Source organism: Protopterus annectens, chromosome 12.part0 (genome assembly GCF_019279795.1).
Source record: "Protopterus annectens isolate FY-2018-M chromosome 12.part0, PAN1.0, whole genome shotgun sequence".
NCBI lineage: Eukaryota > Metazoa > Chordata > Ceratodontiformes > Protopteridae > Protopterus > Protopterus annectens.
The window spans coordinates 558,546,772-558,567,724 of NC_056746.1; the positions used below are offsets into that span (position 1 = coordinate 558,546,772).

Below are 20,953 nucleotides of genomic sequence, written 5' to 3' on the forward strand. Positions count from 1 at the left end.
TTCGGCACACTGGCTTTGTGAGATATGTGTTGCACGTGTTTTGTTTTGCGGTAGCGGTTGCTTGGGTGTCTGCTTTGGAGGTCTCTGCTGCTTAGGCAGATTTTTATTTAGAGCCTCCGAGTATGTTTTTGTGTGTTTATGTGTTTGGTCTGCTGTTGTGGTAGGTCTATGTGAGACTGGAATTGTACTGAGTGTGGTTTCCTTCTCCTCCTGACTGGTTACGCCAGTACTGAGTTGAGAGAGCTTAGCCTCCAGTTTGGCTATATGGATGCATCTCTCACATGTGTTGGAATTTATTGGGAGGAGGAGAGGGTTGTCTGTGTACATGAGGCAGTTGTAACATTGCCTCAAGATTCCCAGATTCACCAGCTGGACCGGAGAGAAGATTGACAACTGACCTTTGGACATGCTAGAATAGTATTGGGAATTCCTTTATAATTGAAAAAAAAAGGGCCAATGGGGAACAAGGTACTCGAGAGGACTTTGTGAGAGTGTAGTGCTTTTAATTTTTTAGTGCTGACATATAATTGCTTTAGTGAGCAAGTGCCTTTAGTGAGCAAGTGCCAGGTAACTTAAATGCAATGTGTTACGGGTAACTTAAATGCAAAAACAACAAACAGTAACTTTCTTTTAAGTGAAACAAGGAAATGAGTACAGTAAGCAATGCAGATATCACTAGGGATCCACAGAAGTGCTGAAAAGCCGCGGTTTAGGTGGTATTAGCGTTTCAGGGAAATAACAAGCAAACAAACAACACGCATACAAACAGAGCTAGATTCAGCAGGCCTGGATCTAGTCTATGCTACAGCAAACAAGGTGTACCAAGTTCAGTAAGAAACAGTTGAAATATGCAGGCACTATAAGCCTTTAACCAGAAATTCCCAGCTCAGAAGGGCAGAGTCCAGCCTCTCCTCCCACAAGAGTGCAGACCACGAACCTTCTTAATGTAAAATAACTGGCCTGAAGCCCAAGTGCTTAAACCAGAACTAATACACTTTTAGAATAACAGACACTGAGCCCTCAATCAGCAGTTCCCAACTTAGAAGGATGTAAGCCACCTGTCCTGCCACCACAGTGCAGGCCACAAACCTTCCTAATGTAAAACAACTGGTCTGAAGCCCAAGTGCTTTATCCAAAAGACTTAGAATGATCGCTACAATTTAATCAAGTTACTACCAAGCAGTAATAAATACAATTGAAAACTTTGAAGAATGCCTGGATTAATGCTTAAGTTATACAAACAAAGCTAGATTCAGCAGGCCTGGATCTAGTCTACGCTACAGCAAACAAGGTGTACCAATTTCAGTAAGAAGCAGTTCAAATATGCAGGCACTATAAGCCATTAACCAGAAATTCCCAGCTCAGAAGGGCAGAGTCCAGCCTCTCCTCCCACAAGAGTGCAGACCACGAACCCTTTTAATGTAAAATAACTGGCCTGAAGCCCAAGTGCTTAAACCAGAATTAATACACTTTTAGAATAACTGACACTGAGCCCTCAATCAGCAGTTCCCAACTTTTAGAAGGATGTAAGCTACCTGTCCTGCCACTACAGTGCAAACCACAAACCTTCTTAATGTAAAACAACTGGTCTGAAGCCCAAGTGCTTAAACTAAAAGGCTTAGAATGAGTTGCACCAAGAAGTAATAAATACAACTGAGTACTTTTAAGATGACGCAAAAGCAAAATAAATTAGGAAGAAACACAAATACAGTAAAAGCAGATCATTTTTTTTCCCTTCAGAAAAGTAGCAAAAACAGTAGTAAAAACAATTCACATGCAGTGCAAGCTGGTACACCTGAGTATGTAGCAATATTAGTCCACACGCAGTTTGAAAAAAATGTAATTAAATTAAAAAGGACTAAAAGCAAGTGCAGAAAGGGTTTATTAGATAGAATGCGGTAAAGAGATGGGACTGGGGGAGTGTCCTAGATCAAATCTACAGTGGGGCGGGCACTGCAAAAGCCACCAAATTTAAACTACAACCAAGAACATATTAAACCACAATAAAATGCAGAAAATATACTTAAATCAGCTTATGTCCAGTTGATGTATGCAGACAAATCTCAGTAGCAAGCAACTCTATTTAAAATGATTACAAGAAATGTAACCAACACAGGTTTTAATGTTATCAGAAACCCCCAAGCTAATTAACACTTAAAGGAATTTCAAAGCAGTTTAACAACTAGTGCAGAGCTTCAGAGACACACACAAGACAGTTTCAACAGAGCTAGATCTGAGGAATCAGTCCAAATTATTAAACCACAATAAAATGCAGAAAATATACTTAAATCAGCTTATGTCCAGTTGATGTATGCAGACAAATCTCAGTAGCAAGCAACTCTATTTAAAATGATTACAAGAAATGTAACCAACACAGGTTTTAATGTTATCAGAAACCCCCAAGCTAATTAACACTTAAAGGAATTTCAAAGCAGTTTAACAACTAGTGCAGAGCTTCAGAGACACACACACAAGACAGTTTCAACAGAGCTAGATCTGAGGAATCAGTCCAAATTATAAAACCACAATAAAATGCAGAAAATATACTTAAATCAGCTTATGTCCAGTTGATGTATGCAGACAAATCTCAGTAGCAAGCAACTCTATTTAAAATGATTACAAGAAATGTAACCAACACAGGTTTTAATGTTATCAGAAACCCCCAAGCTAATTAACACTTAAAGGAATTTCAAAGCAGTTTAACAACTAGTGCAGAGCTTCAGAGACACACACAAGACAGTTTCAACAGAGCTAGATCTGAGGAATCAGTCCAAATTATAAAACCACAATAAAATGCAGAAAATATACTTAAATCAGCTTATGTCCAGTTGATGTATGCAGACAAATCTCAGTAGCAAGCAACTCTATTTAAAATGATTACAAGAAATGTAACCAACACAGGTTTTAATGTTATCAGAAACCCCCAAGCTAATTAACACTTAAAGGAATTTCAAAGCAGTTTAACAACTAGTGCAGAGCTTCAGAGACACACACAAGACAGTTTCAACAGAGCTAGATCTGAGGAATCAGTCCAAATTATAAAACCACAATAAAAGCTTTATGTCCAGTTGATGTATGCAGACAAATCTCAGTAGCAAGCAACTCTATTTAAAATGATTACAAGAAATGTAACCAACACAGGTTTTAATGTTATCAGAAACCCCCAAGCTAATTAACACTTAAAGGAATTTCAAAGCAGTTTAACAACTAGTGCAGAGCTTCAGAGACACACACAAGACAGTTTCAACAGAGCTAGATCTGAGGAATCAGTCCAAATTATAAAACCACAATAAAATGCAGAAAATATACTTAAATCAGCTTATGTCCAGTTGATGGAGGAGAAAGACAGGCTCTTGTGAAGCATCTCAGTTAAGTATTGTAAAATCTGAGGTAAATTGGGCACTGCTGTGCTAATCCCTTGAGATTGGTTCCAGGCGCAGAATCTTTTCCATTTTTCAGCATAAGATTTTCTAGTACTAGGCCTCCTTGCCTCTAAAATGATATCCATCACTGGTTTACTGATGGATGGTAAAGGAGAAATTAGGTAATTAGCCAGGCTGCTAGGTTCAGGGTTTGAAGCTGAGGGTGCAGAATCTGGTTCTCCAGCTGAGACAATAAGGTAGGAGACTGAGGCAGGTGCCACGGGGCCAACAGTGACAGACTGCATAAGGGGGGTACCAGTGTTGGTGTGGCCAGTGTGGTGCAATCAAAATTGTCCTTGGTTTGTCTTGTTTGATCTTTAGTAGTACTTTGGAGAGGCAGAGGAGGAAAGACATAAACTGATAAGTTTTCCAGCTGAAGGACAGAGCATCCACTTTCCAAGCTTGTTTGTGGGGAGTCCTTGTGCAAAATGTGTCCAATTGATACTTCTGGGGGGAGGCAAACAGTTCTATATCTGGGCTCCCCCATTTGCTTGTCAACATGTTGAAAATCCTTGGTTCCAGTTTCCACTCGTGTGGGTCTTTGAGGTTTCTGCTTAGTTCGTCTGCCAGTGTGTTTAGTTTTCCTGACAGGAATTGAGCTTGTAGATGCACTTGATAGCTCAGGGCTGTGTTCCACAATGCCATGACTATTCTGCAGAGGGGGTAAGAATGTGTTCCCCCCTGCTTGTTTATGTACCACATAACAGTGGTTTTGTCCGTCTTTACCATTAATTGTCCTGGAAGAATGTGGTCCTTGAAGGCTGTCAGAGCATTATGTACAGCCAACATTTCTTTCTGATTGATATGCAGGTGCATTTGACTTGTGTTCCATTTGCCTTGAATGCACTTCCCTGCCAGGTGAGCCCCCCAAGCATAGTCTGATGCGTCTGTTGTTAGGGTTTGGGTGGCAGGGGCTAGTGTGAATGGTAGTCCCTTGTTTTGGTGGCAGGCCTCTGCCCACCAAAGGAACTCTAGACGTAGGCAAGGTATGACAGGAATCATTGCTTCTAGATCCTGAGAATGTTGACACCATAGGCTTTTTAGATACCACTGTAGTTTCCACATATGCAGTCTTGTATATGGAATTAGAAGAATGCAGGAGACCATGAACCCTGAGATTTGTAGTATTTGCCTTGCAGATAGCAGGGTGTTTGTGGCCACTTGTTTGAAGTAGGTTGTCAAATGAATTTGTTTCTCTGGCATGAGGACAGCCATCTGGGAAGTTGCATTCAAGCATGCTCCCAGGAATATAATTTGTTGACAGGATACCAGGTGTGATTTCTTTTCGTTTATGGTGTACCCCACATAAGTTAGCACCCTTTGTACAAAGGCCAGATGATTCAAAAGTATGTCCTTGCTTTCTGCCTCAGTTAGACAATCGTCCAGATATGTGTACATCTGAATATTTCTTTGTCTGCAAAATGCAATGACTGGAGCTAGGCACTTTGTGAATACCCTGGGGGCAGTAGATAAGCCAAAGGGCAGTGCGGAGAACTGATGTTGTGTGTAGCCTGCTTTGAAGTGTAGGTATCTTCTGTAAGATTCCCTGACTGGGATGTGCAGGTATGCTTCCTTTAAATCTAGTGTTGCCAACCAGGTGTCTTTGCCTAGCATAAGGAGCAACTGGTGAAGAGTCAGCATCTTGAATTTTGGAATTACCAAAAAGGTGTTTAGAGTAGACAAGTCCACGACAGCACGCCATGAATTGTTTTTTTTGGGTACCAGGAAAAGTCTAGAGTAGAAACCTTGTCCCTTTTACTCTTCTGGTACCAAATGAATAGCCCCCATGCTTAAGAGAGAAAGTACTTGCTTTTGGACCTCTGCCCACTGATTTGGGGGTAGATCTGGCCACCTGCTTGGTGTTGGTAACGTGTGGAAGTGAAATCTGTATCCCTGGGACACTATTTAAAACCCATTTGTCCTGGGTAATGAGTTCCCAGTTCTTTGCATGAAGAGCAATCTTTCCCCCCAAAGGGGCAGTCAGTTAAGTGCTTGGAAGTTTTAAAAAGAAGTCATTGAGACAGTTTACCATAGGGGGAGCTTTATTACACCCCGATTTGGAAGTGGAGGCTCCCCACTGCTTAGTCCTGTACGTACCCCGAGACTGAAGCCTGGGAGCTCTGCTGGATCTGGGTTTGGACTGAGAAGGTCTGGAAGAGGCAGGAAAGGACCAATTCTTGGACGGCCAATGCCTACTAAACCTTGGAGGTTTTACTTGTAAAAAATCTTTAACAAGTTTGCATAGATTTAGCTTTTTCCTCCATCTTTTTAAGAACAACTTTTGCCTTGTTGCCAAACAGGCGGTCCTGGTTTAAGGGAGCATCCAGTAATTTTGCTTTAACATGATCTGGCAAGGATTGCTTCTTAAGCCAAGCATGCCTTCTAAGTACAGACCCAGTTACAGCAGCCCTGCAAGATGCCTCTAGTGAATCAAAACCACACGGCAAAGTATGTTTTCCAACTTGTTCAGCTGAATGCAGTAAATCCTGTAAATCCTTATTTTCAGCACAATCAGGAATCAACATCATTTTCTGTTTAAGCAATACAATAATATGCTGCTGATACTTTAACATATGAAACTGGCAGTTTAAGGCCCAAATGGCCAAAGTTGCAGAAGTATATACCTTCTTACCCCATCTATCCAGCGCCCTGGAGTCTCTATCAGAGGGGGTAGGATTTTTGGCAGTAGAAGCTTTAATGCCCTTGGGTCCCTGTGAAATGGGCTCAGGATCCACAGTAGGATTTTTAAAAAGGAACTTGTGAGAGTCAGGGACCCTGTAATATCTATCAGGTTTTCTGGGAGTTGGAGGTAGAGAGTCAGGGGCCAAGCTAGAATCCGAAAAGGCATCATCAACAATGTCTTGTACAGGAGGTATGGCTAAAGGCCTGTGCTGGGGCAGGGGGTAAGAAATCCCCCTAAGCCTCTTTTAAGAATCTGAAAAATCCACTTTCCCAATGAAAATGCTCCCTGAGAGTATGCAAGGTTTCACCAAAAGAGAAATCCTCTGGGGGGGGAGCAGAGGGAATAGAGTCCTCAGCATCAGAATCCTCATAGGTAGATAAGGGTAAATCCTGGTCGTCAGAGGAAAGAGAAAATTCAGAATCCTGGTCAGAAGTATTATAAGCAAACTCAGTCCTAGGTCTCTTAGAGGAGGGACGCTGGCTTCCCCTGATTGCTTTTTAGGCATAAAAGACTGACCATGTGGTCTGGGCGTCAGTTTTCTAAGCATGGTTCTAGTTTTAGGCCTTGAAGAAGAAGATGGTGTCAGTTCAGTACGCAAGTCAGTAGAGGCCTGAATACACCCTCAGAAACCGGTGCATGCACAATGGCTCTGGACCCATCCAAAGTAGAGACATCCGCAGGTTCCACAGTTGAAACATCTCGCGGCATACCGGACTACGAATGGGTCCCAGTAGAGGCCTGCGAATCTGAAGTAGCGGGTATCAGGGGTTGCGAAAGCGCTTGAGTACCGACGAACTGGCGACTGGCTTAGGAGAAGTGTCGTCGGCAGCTTTGGACCTAGGCAGCCTATCTCTGTCTTTATCTTTGTGTTTTTTTGGAATGTCGGTAGTCTGATGGCTTACTGAAGACATATCAGGATAATTGAACCGAGTACCAAAATATTTAGAAGCGAAAATATACCAATGACGGATAGTTTGTGGTTTAAATAAGGCACAAAACCGACAGCGAGGTACGTCGTGGTCAGGGCCTAAGCAAGGAATAGAGTATGAATGAAAATCTTTGCGGTATTTGCTTTCCACAAGTAATGCAATTATTTACTTTTACTGACATCGGTTTAGCGCAAGAAAACGTTTCCCCAACGGGGTACTTAGCTTTTAAGACTTCAGTTCTGAAACTCAAAAACGAAAATTTCAGGAGTCGGCCAACAAGCACTTGCGAACTGCTTCTGTTTTGGGCACTGCACTGCAAGAAAGATCGCTGTAATGGCATCGGCTGCATGTTTTATACCCCTGACGACACGGAAGAAGGGACAGCAACCGACGCAAGACCCAAGACTTTGCTAATCAGGCCGACTGAGGGCTACTACAAGCAGATAACCCAAATGTGATGACTGCAACAGTGAAAAACGAAGAACATCTAATAATCCCTTTCCATATTTCTAATGTCTTCTCAGTATGTTACTTTACTCAATATATTCAGTCCAAAAATCCAACTTGCTAGACTGTGAAGAGATTTATGAAATAAAAACTAAACTTTTTAAATTCCACATAGATAATTAACTCAGTACTGTACCATCTCCAATTTAAGATGTACGTGCAGTTAAGACTATTAAAAACCCAGGCTGAAAAGATTTTAAAAATAAACTTTCACATAACCAAATTGATTTACATGAAATACTAACTTGCATTTTAAGGAATACAGTTTTAATGTACTTACTTGCTGTGGAGGAGTTATACTTTCTTGCTCATAAAACTCCGTTGTTTGCTTTGGTTTAATCTGAAGGCTCAGACCTTTTTCAAATGCCTGGTGTTCTAGCATAAGAGTGGATCGGAACCAGAGATTGTGTGTCTTACCAAGATACTTCAGCACACATGGACGAATAGGAATGGGAGGAACACACTGTGACATGGCTTCTACGAAGCAGTTCAGGGCACTTGGTTGACAATCTCGCTGGGCTTGGTGGCTTCCACTGCACAAGAAAGGGCTAATTTCCCCTGCAAGAGCCTGTGAAAAGCATTACACAATGAAACTGCTAAAATATTTTTAAAAAGTACCTATACAATTACTTTAAAAAACAAATATTAAATGCAACCACCAGTAAAATAAATTACGGCCACTTATCTACATCAGACGCTTGGTGGGTTGGGGAAGAAAACACTTTAAAATTCCTTCACAATACAGCAAATAGGTAGCTTAAGCAACAAAGAATATGCTACACTGAATGCTACACAATACAGATTTATTGCAGCTGTCAACTTATTCAACAAAATGGAGCTAGGAAACATTACAATACAATGCTTTTAACATCAAGGGGAAAAAAAACACCAGTTTGTAATTTCTAGCTGTACAAAAAGTAACAATAATTTATGTCTAAGACTTGCGTACCTCTGGCTGAAGGGTAAAGCAGTGTAACTTTAATCAGAGCTTCACAAGGACTAAGCAATGCATTTCACAGCAAACACTACTAAAACCATGGCATAACTGAAAAAAAAAAAGATTATCTTTTCCGTATACAGAAAAAACTGCTGGAAAGAGATGTTAGTTATGCTGTATCTAGTGCAAATTGAGACTTCCAGAGATTGAATCAATCAGTAGAACAGTCTTCTCAAAAATTTTCTGCCAGAACTAATGTACACTCAAATTTTTCAGCTGTCCATTCTTTGCCTGTTTTCCTTGAAACATATCCCATGGTTGGTGATAGAGCTATCAATGGAGAGACAGACCCTCACCCACTTTCTGTTCTTACCTATTAGATAAAGGGAAACAGATACTCCCCACTCAGACTAACGCTCCATTTGGAGTAATGATTCATGAAAAAAAGGAAGAAAAAAACATTTAATGGATGACTGGAGAATCAACGTCCTGCAGAACGCTGCATCTGCAAATATCTGAGTGCTATGGTAGGAGCATCAAGTCCAATATATTACCTTCAGATTTTAGTCAGAAGGCAGTCTTCTGCGGGATGAGCACTGGGCTGTAAACTCAAATAGAAGGTGGCTTGCAGGAAGAGATTAAGGACTTACCACTCAAAGCTCGCCCTCAGACTGAGTAAATAAATACAATGTTTTACAAAAGTATAAGTGACAGTCAAAGTTACACGAACACAAACATCTAGAATTGTCACCAAAAAGGCTGAAGCAGCAATAGCTCCTAAGGAATAAACTCTGTCTGGGTCTATTCTTTCCCCTTAGAGCGAATACCATTTCAATATTTTTTCTCTGTGACCACTTACATTTTCTTTTTCTGTGTACTGTAACATGTGTAAAGCAATACGTTGATTTCTCTTAGTACAATACCAAAATATTTAACCAAATCATTTAAGCACCATTATGCTTTTGACAAAATGTTACTACTTTCTTTCAGCAAAGGAACTGCTCTCACTTTTTTTCAGCAACCAAACACCTTTATTGAATTATCACTTGTGGCATAGCACATAGGCAAGTTGACATTCATATACAAGTAATCAAACCATATTAACATAAGAAACATTACACTTCACATATATTGCTATATGTCATATAACCTAAGCAATATTACATAAATTAATTCCTGCCTTTGTTTTAAAGAAACATCTTTATTAAATCATCACTTACTACAAAGGCAATATTACATTTATATAAATGAAAACAAACCACACCAACACAATCCTAGTTGAAAGCATTTTATATCACAAACCATACTGACACACTCTCAGTTGCAAATATTATACATCACTTATAATCTACCCAATCTTTCTCACTACATACAGTAGAGTCTCGATTATCCGAGCTAAATGAGAACAGGGGCAGTTCGGATACTCAAACATACATTGAACTGGATAAAAAACTTAAAATCTTGTTTTTTCTGCACTCAGGGAATACACTTTTCAACCATTCAGCAAGTTTAGTGGACAATAAAGAATATTTTTCACATACAGACTACAACTACAAAAAACATGCACAAGCTAATACACATAACATTTGCATACTTAGACTTTATGATTTTTCCTACCCAAAAACTTTGGAAGACTGGGTTCAGATAATTGATGTTTTGGATAATTGACTCTACTGTAGCTCATTTAAGTCCTGCTGCATTTTAAACCTCATTCCTCCCTTGTATTTCATGTTCCCACAGTTCTCATTTTTTCCTATGTAGTTTGCTCCTACCCTTTTCTACAGATCTCAATTCCAATCATTTTATCTCTGTTACTGTATTCACCACTTCTAATACAGTTGGTTTAGAGTTAGATTTCCATTTTATAATAACTGCTTTTTTGGCAGCCACCATTATTAGACACAGCAAGGCCTCACCATATCAAGGCAATTCCGATTCTGTATCATAGCTCAGAAAAATCATCTCCCTCGTCAGACCAATCTGCCCACCCAGCATCTCAGACAGTGAATTCAGCAGGGAATCAAAGTCTGCCAATTCACTGCACTCCCAGAAAATAGGTTTCTAATTACCTCTTTCTTCCCCTTCACACCTCCAACATTTTCTGTCTGCCTGAGGAAAAATTCTCTGGAGTCCACTTGGGGTATAAAAATATCTATGTAAACATTTCCAGGCAAAAATCCTAAATCTTCTAGACTTTGCTGCATATTTGGGAGAAGTGCATATATCCTCCTGTTTCTTTGTGAATTGCTTATCCAATCTCTCTTCACAATCCTTTCTAACCTCCTCTGACCGATTCTTATAGTTATTATGCAATATTTTATTTGCTCTACTAATTATTCCTTTAATGGCCGCTTCTGTTCTGGATTCTATTAAAAACGCTATCAGTTTAGTACCCCCCTATTTCTTTCTATTTGCCTATAATCTGATATCAATCCTTGATAGGGAAGGCAGACTCTCACCTGCAGTCCAAATACACTCTTGTCGTCTTTCCATTCTAACATCTTTCCCTCTCAAGTTACTGCTCCCAATACCTTGGTTCCTTTGCCAGTTTTCTCCAATAAATTTAACTGCTTTGACTTCTTAAACCACGGCATGAAATGAAAATATATTTTATCTATTCTTCTTGCATCCTAACATTTTTTTTTTATTTTTCTACTTTGGGTTATTAATTATGCTGGTACCAATGACAATGGCCAGAACAGTGGGTGACAAGATAATTCACTCTCAACTGATTTTTGTTCATTTCAAAACAGATAGACTTATGTTCAAGTTTTTTTTATTATTACAGTGCTGAAATTCCTACTCTTCAGAAAAACAAATTACACTGTACAATAAAATAAATCAGAAACAGAAAAAGGCTAGATACATTTGTATCACATTACTATTCTCAAAAAACATCTACAAAGCAATAAAACCACAATTGTATTAATAACCGAAAGCCTTCAATTTAAACATTAGTGCAGAAGACAGCTGCAAAGCAACAAAAAGTCATAAATGGAGTCTGATCAGCAAATACTGACTGCAGTCCAGAAGTCAGTTACCATATGAAGTCTGGTAACTGGATAAATAATTAACTTTAGTAGCCAGTTTGAACAACAGAACCAAGTATAACTAACCTATGCAAACAAGCAAGACTGAACAAACTCTGTTATGCACACCTGAACCTACATTAAAGGCAATTACTTTAAAAAGCCTCAAAGACGAAGCAAATGTACCTCTAAACCTGTAAAATGAACCACTCAGTTAAAAAAATGAAGTTATAAAAATATCATACTGGAACTGAATAGCATCAGTTAACAAGCCATAAAACTGCATTTAATAGCAGCCAAAGTAAACCGTTACAGAAAAACTTCTCTTGGCACTGCAGTCCTACTGTTGCTAAGCCAGTGAACCACCTGTCCAAAGCCCCAGCAACTCCAATGATTCCACCTCTAGAAAGGGATAAATACCTCTCACTCCAGGACACCAGCACTTAATTCAATAATGGTGTTTAAAAATTAAATTGCTTGATCATTTAATACATAGGCAAACATACATTTATACAAAAGAAAACTAACCATATTACTTGTTCACAGTTACAAATATTATACACCCCATGTATTCTTTTGTCTAACTATCATGAATCCAACATTGCATAAACTGCTTAATTCCAGCCTTCCCTTAAACCTCACTGTTCCTGCAGAACATTATTCTCCATGTTTTGTTCTCAAGATTTTCATTTTTTTCTGTGTAATTTGCTCCTACTCTTTTCCCTACCTCCAGACAGAAGTGGCAAACTTCATGACACCCATGCAGATGGACAATAGAGGTACGACTGCTGAATCCTACACAAATGCACTTTATAAGCACTTACATGAGTGCATGGATCATGCTATCCCTAACAGAACCAAGATGCTATCCTCCAAAAAAAGGAAGCCAATCTGGTGGTCCTCTGCCATAAACAAACTCTACAACAGAAGAAAGAAACTGTTGCAAAAGAGAGTAAAATCCCATGACTGGAGGAATTCCCTGGTCAACCTCAGTAAGAAGCTGAGATCCCTCATAAAATCCTCCAAAGCTAGTTACGAAAACAAAATTGCCATTGACTCTAAAGACAACCACAAAGCATTCTATAGCTATGTGGCAACACTCAGATCTGCTCTGAGTTGCAGCACAATGGCACTAAATATACAGAACCAACTGCTATTGCCAACATCCTGGCAGATACGTTCAGTGCTAACTTTACCCCCCTCTCACCCCCTAGAGGGCCCATCTCTATACCGGAAGAATGCAAAGTTCCTATAATCATGGCTGCACAGGTAAAAAACATACTCTCCAAAGCCAAAAACACAGCATCCATGGGACCTGACAATATCCCAGGCTGCATTCTACACGAACTACAGAATGAACTGGCACCTTACCTAAGTACCATGTTCAATCACAGCCTCACCTCAGGCTTTGTGCCCACTGAATGGCGCATTGCAACGGTTATCCCACACCACAAAGGGGAGCCACGACGGACCCCGGGAACTACTGCCCCATTAGCCTGACGAGCCTGGTCTGCAAGGCCATGGAACGTATCATCATGAAACTCATAAACAAAGACATTGGTAATCTCCAAACTTTGGACCCTACCCAGTTCGGGTTTGTAAAAGGCAGATCATGTCTCCTAAACCTGACTGACTTCTTTGAAGCAGTCACCAAAGCCATAGATGAGGGTACAGTGGTTCACACAGCTTATCTAGATCTCGCCAAGGCTTTCAACACCATCCCCCACTCTAGAATTATAGATAAGCTCACTAAACTAGGTATAAATCCCCATGTCTCAAGATAGGTAGCCAACTGGCTCACGGACAGAACCCACACTGTGAAAGTAGCATACTCAAAATTCTTCTTCAGACCAGTGAAAAGTGGAGTACCACAGGGTTCAGTCCTGGGTCCTCTCCTGTTTGGTATCTACTTCTCTGAAGTACAGGCTAACACAGAAGGTATTTGCCTAACAAAGTTTGCAGATGACTGCAAACTAGGAGCCATAACTGAAACTCCTAATGATGTGGACATACTACAAAAGGGCCTCACTGAGACAGATGCCTGGTGTCAAAGCCATGGCCTGAAGCTCAATGCCAAAAAGTGTATTGTCATCCCCTTTGGTAAAAACTCTGTACCCATGCACTACCACATAGCGGGTAGTCTACTTAATGTGATAAGAGACCTTGGGACACAGGTGGACAGTAGTCTCTCCTTTGATAATCACATTGCCACAGTGGTCAGGAAATCCTTCTATGTGGCTCACCTCATCACAAAAAGTTTCTCATCCAGAAAAAAAGAGGTCATTGTTCCCCTCTACTCATCACTCATTAGACCCATTATAGAGTACAACACCCCTTTTGGTATGTACCTCACAAGACATCTACAACAACTGGAAAGGCCACAGAAACACCTCACAAAGAGGATTAACTGGCCTCAAAAAAGATGCCCTATGCAGACAGTCTCAAAAAACTCCAGCTTTACTCCGTCGCATATCGCCTACTCAGAGGCAATATCTGCTTAACATACAAAGCTATGTCAAACCCAGAGCTGTTGGACATGCTCCACTTAAAGAAATCCCAATCCCTCCGAGCTACACGCTCTAGGGACCTAAACTTTGTCACTACAATAAACAGAACATGCTGGAGGGATAGATCCCTGTCCCAGAGACTTCCCATACTCTGGAACAGACTACCTATCTATGTCAAACAGAGCTCCTCATTAGCATTCTTCAAGAAAAATCTTGATGATTGGATGGAAAATAGGAAATTCACCCCAGGGATCACTTCTGTGGCTCTGATCGACAGGGGCACAAGATAATAATTTTCTTGGGTAGTGAAAGCCAGGGTACATTTTTGGCTAGGCTTATATAGGCCCTAGGGCCAATAGCCTAGTACCTACCTATGAATTTATGAACATGACTTAGATCTCCTAATAAAAGCAGGATCTTATGAGAAAAAAAATGATATCTAGATAACAATGTCATTTAGTGTAAAGAAGAAGAATGCACCGAGCAACCCCTCCCCCCTTCTGATTTATAGGCTATGTTAAAATCTACTTTGCTTTGTCTAGTAGTGGCAGAAGGGTGGATAAAGTTAACATTTAGATCAGTTTACACCAAATAAACCAATTTAATGCTTTCATATCTGAAATGAGATAAAGACCCCCCGTCTTTCTGGCAACACCACCCCAGTCTCACCACTTCATTTCTAATAGTCACTATCTACATACTTGCATTCCCTTCCAATGACCCTATTGTGAAATTTATACACATGAAGCTAACCACCACTTACTGGACTTTTTGTATTTATAACAATCACCCTTTTATTTTATACAGATTCATTTTACCCTGTCTTGAACTTTATACTTGTTGTAAACATTGTGTATTTTAAATAAATTTGTCATACATAATGACAATGTTACCTGACGAGTAAAGCACCCTCAAAACCAAAACGAGTGAATATAGTCCAAAAGTAGAGAGTGCACCAGGCTGCAAATAAGTCTCACCAAATATTCCAAAAATTGTCATTTATTAAAAACGAATATGCAGGAAAAACAAACAGGTAAGCGCTTTCACGTTGATACAACGCTTCATCAGACCTTAAAAAACATATATAATGCATCTCTTTTTATACCATAGTGCATTGCACCTTAATTAAAAGCAACTGCAATGTAATTGATGTAATTAGTGACGCTTATACTATCAACTAAGGCTGAATATGGATGTTTTACCAAATTTTAAAAACATACATAGAAGAAAAACATATATAAAAAACATATATAAAATGACATATACATAGCAGCCTATGATTTCATGGTACAGGTGTAAATATACATAAGAATATATAAAAATAAATAAATATACATAAATATATAAAAAAATGAATATACACAAATGAAGAAAGAGAAGAGAGAAGTATCAATGGTTCAAAGGTCTATTAACCAAAAAAGGCTTAAGAGATATTTTATCATTGAGCCCATATATATGAGCTTGTAGCCTTAAAATCCATTTATTCTCTATCTCTTCTGTGTAGGTTTTAATATTCCCTAACCTACTAGTTCTTATTATTAACTCAAGGACCATAAATTTAAAACAATGTGATGATACTTCTCTCTTCTCTTTCTTTACATTGCAGTTGCTTTTAATTAAGGTGCAATGCACTATGGTATAAAAACAGATGCATTATATATGTTTTTTAAGGTCTGATGAAGCGTTGTATCAACGTGAAAGCGCTTACCTGTTTGTTTTTCCTGCATATTCGTTTTTAATAAATGACAATTTTTGGAATATTTGGTGAGACTTATTTGCAGCCTGGTGCACTCTCTACTTTTGGACTAAATTTGTCATACAAAATATATTTTACCTCTGTTTGCTGTTAATCTCTCTCAGTTGCAAAATCTTATTTTACTCAATTTATTGTACTGGTTTCTTAGATTTTGTATTACCAGTTCTGTACTCTGAGGCAGAATGCGAAAATGGTCCATGATCAGTGGTGTAACCTGCTTAAAAAAAGGAATATTAAAAAAAGATGACCTTGGAAAACGGATACTGCTGCCATTTAACAGACTTCCATCCAGATAAAACAAAGTTCATCCCTGTCCACTTTCAAGTGTAACTTAGATCTATGGATTAGAAACAGAAAATTTACCCCAGGACTGCATCCTTTACTACTAATGGGCAGATGCTGCTCCTATATGCTTTTTTCCATGCATGGGTACCCTAAAATTATCTATTGTATGAGCCCAGTTATTCTCCTTAGGAGTAATATATAATTAGTGACCATAAGATGGGTAAGAACAATCTATAAGCAAATGGGACAGGTTATTTTGAGTACAAAGAGTGTGCGTGTGGCCTCAAAATGATCCATAAGGGCAGTTAGCCTAGTACTTACCTATAAACCTATGAAAAACACAGCCTTCTGATCAGCAGTAGGACATCAAATCATACAGTCTTCTTAGTTGGAAGGGAAAGCATCTCCTACCAGTGAAAGTCTGGATAAGCCCAAGTGCCCCGGGGTAATTCTAACCATTTGGGACAAAGATGCTCTCTAAGGAGTGCTCTCACTCCAGAACTGTAAAACCCAAGATATGAAATCACAGATCAGCAGGTACTCGTGAGGGGACAAAGTTTCTCTTCACTGGAGAAGGTCATCACATTCCAGATTTATTTAAGTTGATGAAAACATTTTACAGTTTGTTCTGTGGCAGGCTGCCTCAGAAATATCACAAAGAACTAAATGGTGACTTTTACATGACTGGATGGTAAGCCTTCACATCTTTCCTTGGATGACAGTCCTCCAAGTCATCTCATGACCTCCTGTTGTTCCTCAAAGACTGAGAGAAAGATATGATTCCTGTGACATTGATGCTCTCTATAAAAACAAAAGATGCTCGCATGGAACTTAAGCTCAATAATAAACTAAAATGGCACTGAAAAATAGAGATGCACATCTGGGATTATGGCTATACCTAATCATTGTCCTTATCCTGCAACACACATTTAGCTGCTTCACCACTTACAACACAGGCTTACAACTCAAATTAAGTTCTAAGAAAATGAAATATTAACATTATGATAGTACAATGAAGAAAGAATGTACTTTTCAAAATTAAAGATAGAAGAAGCAAATCACACAAATCTGTCAAATGTTAATTTAAAAACACTGCTAATGAAAAACTAACTACAAAGAGAAAATGTTCTGTGCTGGGCTCCAACCTACACAATGGAAGAAAACGGAGGAATAAAAGGTCTGTTTTTTAAAATGGTTCTCTGATGTCACATAACATTCTTGGATGAACACAGGTGGAAACAAACTAATATAAAAAAAAGGTGGTGTGCCATCTAGTCAGGAAAAGACTTTGTCTTAAGACTGTCCTGCTAACTGATAGGCACAAAAGCGGGTTTATGACAGTTTCATAAAGATGGGGAAGTTAATGGAAGCAATGTATTTCAAGTTCTGTACTACTTGCTTTAAAAGAAAAGGAAATTAATTAGTTCTAAGAAAACTGCTTCCTGACTCGACCTCAGATACCATATTAAAAGGCACATATTCACAAACAGGACTACTTTTTTCAAGTCTAACTACACTCAAAGGAAAAAAAGTCATGAAGTACTATAGAGCACTTTGCAGCAATCCAAGCTTGTTTCATACTGTTAAAAACACCATCAAAAATCTGTGTGTAGAGTCCTAAAATACTATCCAAAGACTTACTGAAGAGGTGTTAAGACACAAACTTCTGAGGTTAGAAGATAAAATACATACAAACATAACTGAAAGAGCAACAAAGACCCACACATACCAAGGTCAAACCACTCCTTTTGAAGCTACTTTGGTCATGATTTACTTTCCAGAACTTTATGCTATTTATTTATTGTGCATAAGCATGTGGCTTAACTGTGGCATGAATGAGGGAAACAAGCCTATCGCTCTAATTCTTCAGTCAGAGGTAAGCTAAAGGTTTACAACTAAAATCTAAGGAAAAGGGGATTCTATTTTTTTTTTTACTTAAAAAGCTATTTAAATACAGCACCACAACAAGAAGCACAAAATGTAATGCAAACCTGACTTTACTGAACAAGGAAGTACTCACATGCTGCTGACGATCAGACAGTATTTTCCACAATCTAGGGAACAGCTGGATCCAGGTCTTTTCTGCTAATGGAGTGGAAATATGGCACAGCTGAACAAAAGCACTCAGCAAGGCTCCAGTCTGTCAGGAGAGAGGTAAATTAAAATCAGTTACAAGACCAAATCTTCTTTACACAAGACAAACGTAACATCCCTTGCCATTCCATACCATGAACAGCAGACTATATTTAATAAACCTTTCTCAGCCTCTTAATGTGGCATCTTTTATGCAAGTACATCACTGGTATATACACTGCAGTTTACGTGCAATTGACCTATGTTGTACTGCACTTTATGCATACCTTAGCTTGCATTTTGTATATATTTTTTTCTCAGTGCACTCTGACTGGATCTTTTAATCTTACCCTATCTGTGCACAATCTTACCATATGTTATGAATTTTGCTATCTACTCATTCTGTATACAATACTCTTGATTTGAAAGACCGTGATATATTTTCTGCTCTTTGAGCTGAAGTCGAGGCGAAAAAGGGTGAACAGACCAGTTGGCTCACTCGGTGAACAAACAGTAAATAATCATGGTGGCAAGTCTCTCATATATTTTATCTGGTTACCTGAAAGCTTTGTAACTCAAATGCATCAATTATTATTCATCAGGATCCTCCTGATGATATGGTGATACCTGCAGGTACATACAAGGGTAAAATACATTCTTGTAATGCATGTTGGTGGTCAGACCCCATGGCACAGTTACAAGCTTAAATGTTTTTTTTTTTTTTTTTTGCTAGAGATAAAAGTTTGTTTGTGCATGTGAGTGCTTTCAGTACAAACAAATAATACAGATCATAATTCACTGAGGAAAATCCAGACATACAAGCTCAAATCTCTGTTCTGACTAAGCTGCCTCAGCAACACTTAAAATTTCTGCATAATTACACTAGAGTTTCATTTCTGCCTGCCTGGTATTTTATTACTTTGTCTCTCTGTACGTAAGACACTGTAACCACTGGGCATTGCAATTTCAATGATCAATGCTACTTTTATCTTCTTTTCATGGACTACTATATCTGGTTTTCTCGCATCTTTTTTTTTTTTTTTTTTTAACTATTGGTAATGGGTGATCCCATGTGATACCAACTTCATCATTCTCTATAATGCTTTGTGGCTTTCCAATGCGTCTCATCTACTTCAATACTGTAATGTTTGCACAATCCCCAATGTAACAGCCTTGCCACATTATTATGCCTTTTAGTATACAGGCCCTCTGCCATTAATGTACCACACTCAGCAACAAGATGTGCGACTGTTTCCAGTTCTGTTTTACAAACTTGTATCAGTCTGTTTCTCCCACATGCTCAATGGATTTTGTAAACCAGCATGTATGTAATCCACTATCTTGGGCCTCCAATATTAACCTTTCATCTTTTGGTTTCAATTAACACCTCCTTAACCACTCCTACGTCAGGTCCTAATCACCATGAGGTTGTTCCAGGAGTTTTCTATACTTGCAACTATATTTATGCATTTTCCACATTTCTTACCTCCTCACCTTTCTTTTATTTTTTTTTAACAAATTCAGTTGCTGCCGGATTTTTGTATACTACTGGTTTGATTTCCACTTCTGCTTTGACACCAATAAGTTTCTGCTAAACTAAGCAGGAATGTTATCTTATACTTGTTTTCCTCATGTTTTAAAAAAACTTTCACTATGTTTGGATTTGGTGAAGTCAGTAGATATGCATGCAGTCCTATGATTGTATTCAATTGTATTCAATGATTGTATACAAGTAATTAATTTCAAGGGGGACCAAATCTCCTTTAGAACAAGAAATATATAATCTTGTTGTACGTTGATTTTCATATATTATATGATAACCATGAATCATTGTTCTTTTTCTGCCCAACTGATCCAATATCTTTGGCACCAGTCAATCATCCCAAAACGGTACCTTAGAACAAGAACAGCAAATTGATTTATACATTGGACTTTGTTTCCAGTATTAATTTCAGTCTTCTAAAATATTCCATACTGAGTTTTGTTCGCATTTTTTTCATATATTGCCAATCCATCATCAGTTCCCAGGTATTTTTTTTATACTCCCTCCTGCTAAAATTCCTTTACATCACATTCCTGTCCCAGACTGATATTTATGGTGCTGCAGCTTTCCTGCTTTACATGCTGCTTTTACGCATTTATCAATAGCAAATGACATTATTACATCATCTGAGAAACTTCTGACCACTTATAGTTGTGCTTTTAGCTCATCTGATGAACTGTATAGTTTTAAACGATCCACAAAAAGATGATAAGTCTTTACACTTTGTTTTCTGGGAGCCAAACTGTAACCATGATCTAAATCTGTTAAGTAGGCAGCTTAATGGGTCAATACCAAGATGAAAGAGCTGTAGTGAGAAAAAAAAATCACCCTGGAATATCCCCCTTTGAATTTTTATCCCTCGGATAATAGTTTGCTCTTTATTATGGCTTAGCTGCAAAGTGGTTCGTCAATGTCTCATGGTCACTGTAATGCAACTGCTCAATGTTGGGTGTATCTTATACATCTATAAGCACTCCTTTATCCATGAATGTGGGATGCTGTCAAATGCTTTCTTGTAATATATCCATGCCATATTTAGATTTCTTCCCATTTTTACACTTCTTCACTATGCCTTTATTTACCAACACATGACCCTTTGTTTCACATGGCATTCTTCTGTTATCCTTTTGCTCTGTTGCCATGATTGAATTTTCTTCTAAATGATTATAAACTGTCGATATCAGTTGCAGTATATAGTTTAGACATCGACGGAAGGCAAGTTATTGGCCTATAACTTTTTGGATAGCTTTCAGGTTCACACTCAAGGAGTAATATCATTTTT

General features: G+C 38.7%; 1 protein-coding gene across 1 annotated transcript in view; it reads right to left on the reverse strand.

The window, feature by feature from the left end:
- The window catches only part of LOC122816707 (transformation/transcription domain associated protein), a gene marked incomplete in the record, with an annotated part of 2,794,447 nt that overhangs the window by 709,823 nt on the left and 2,063,671 nt on the right, over positions 1-20,953 (reverse strand). The window contains 2 exon segments of the mRNA XM_044089697.1: positions 7,822-8,109; positions 18,076-18,195. Coding sequence (XP_043945632.1) covers positions 7,822-8,109; positions 18,076-18,195 — 408 coding nt within the window.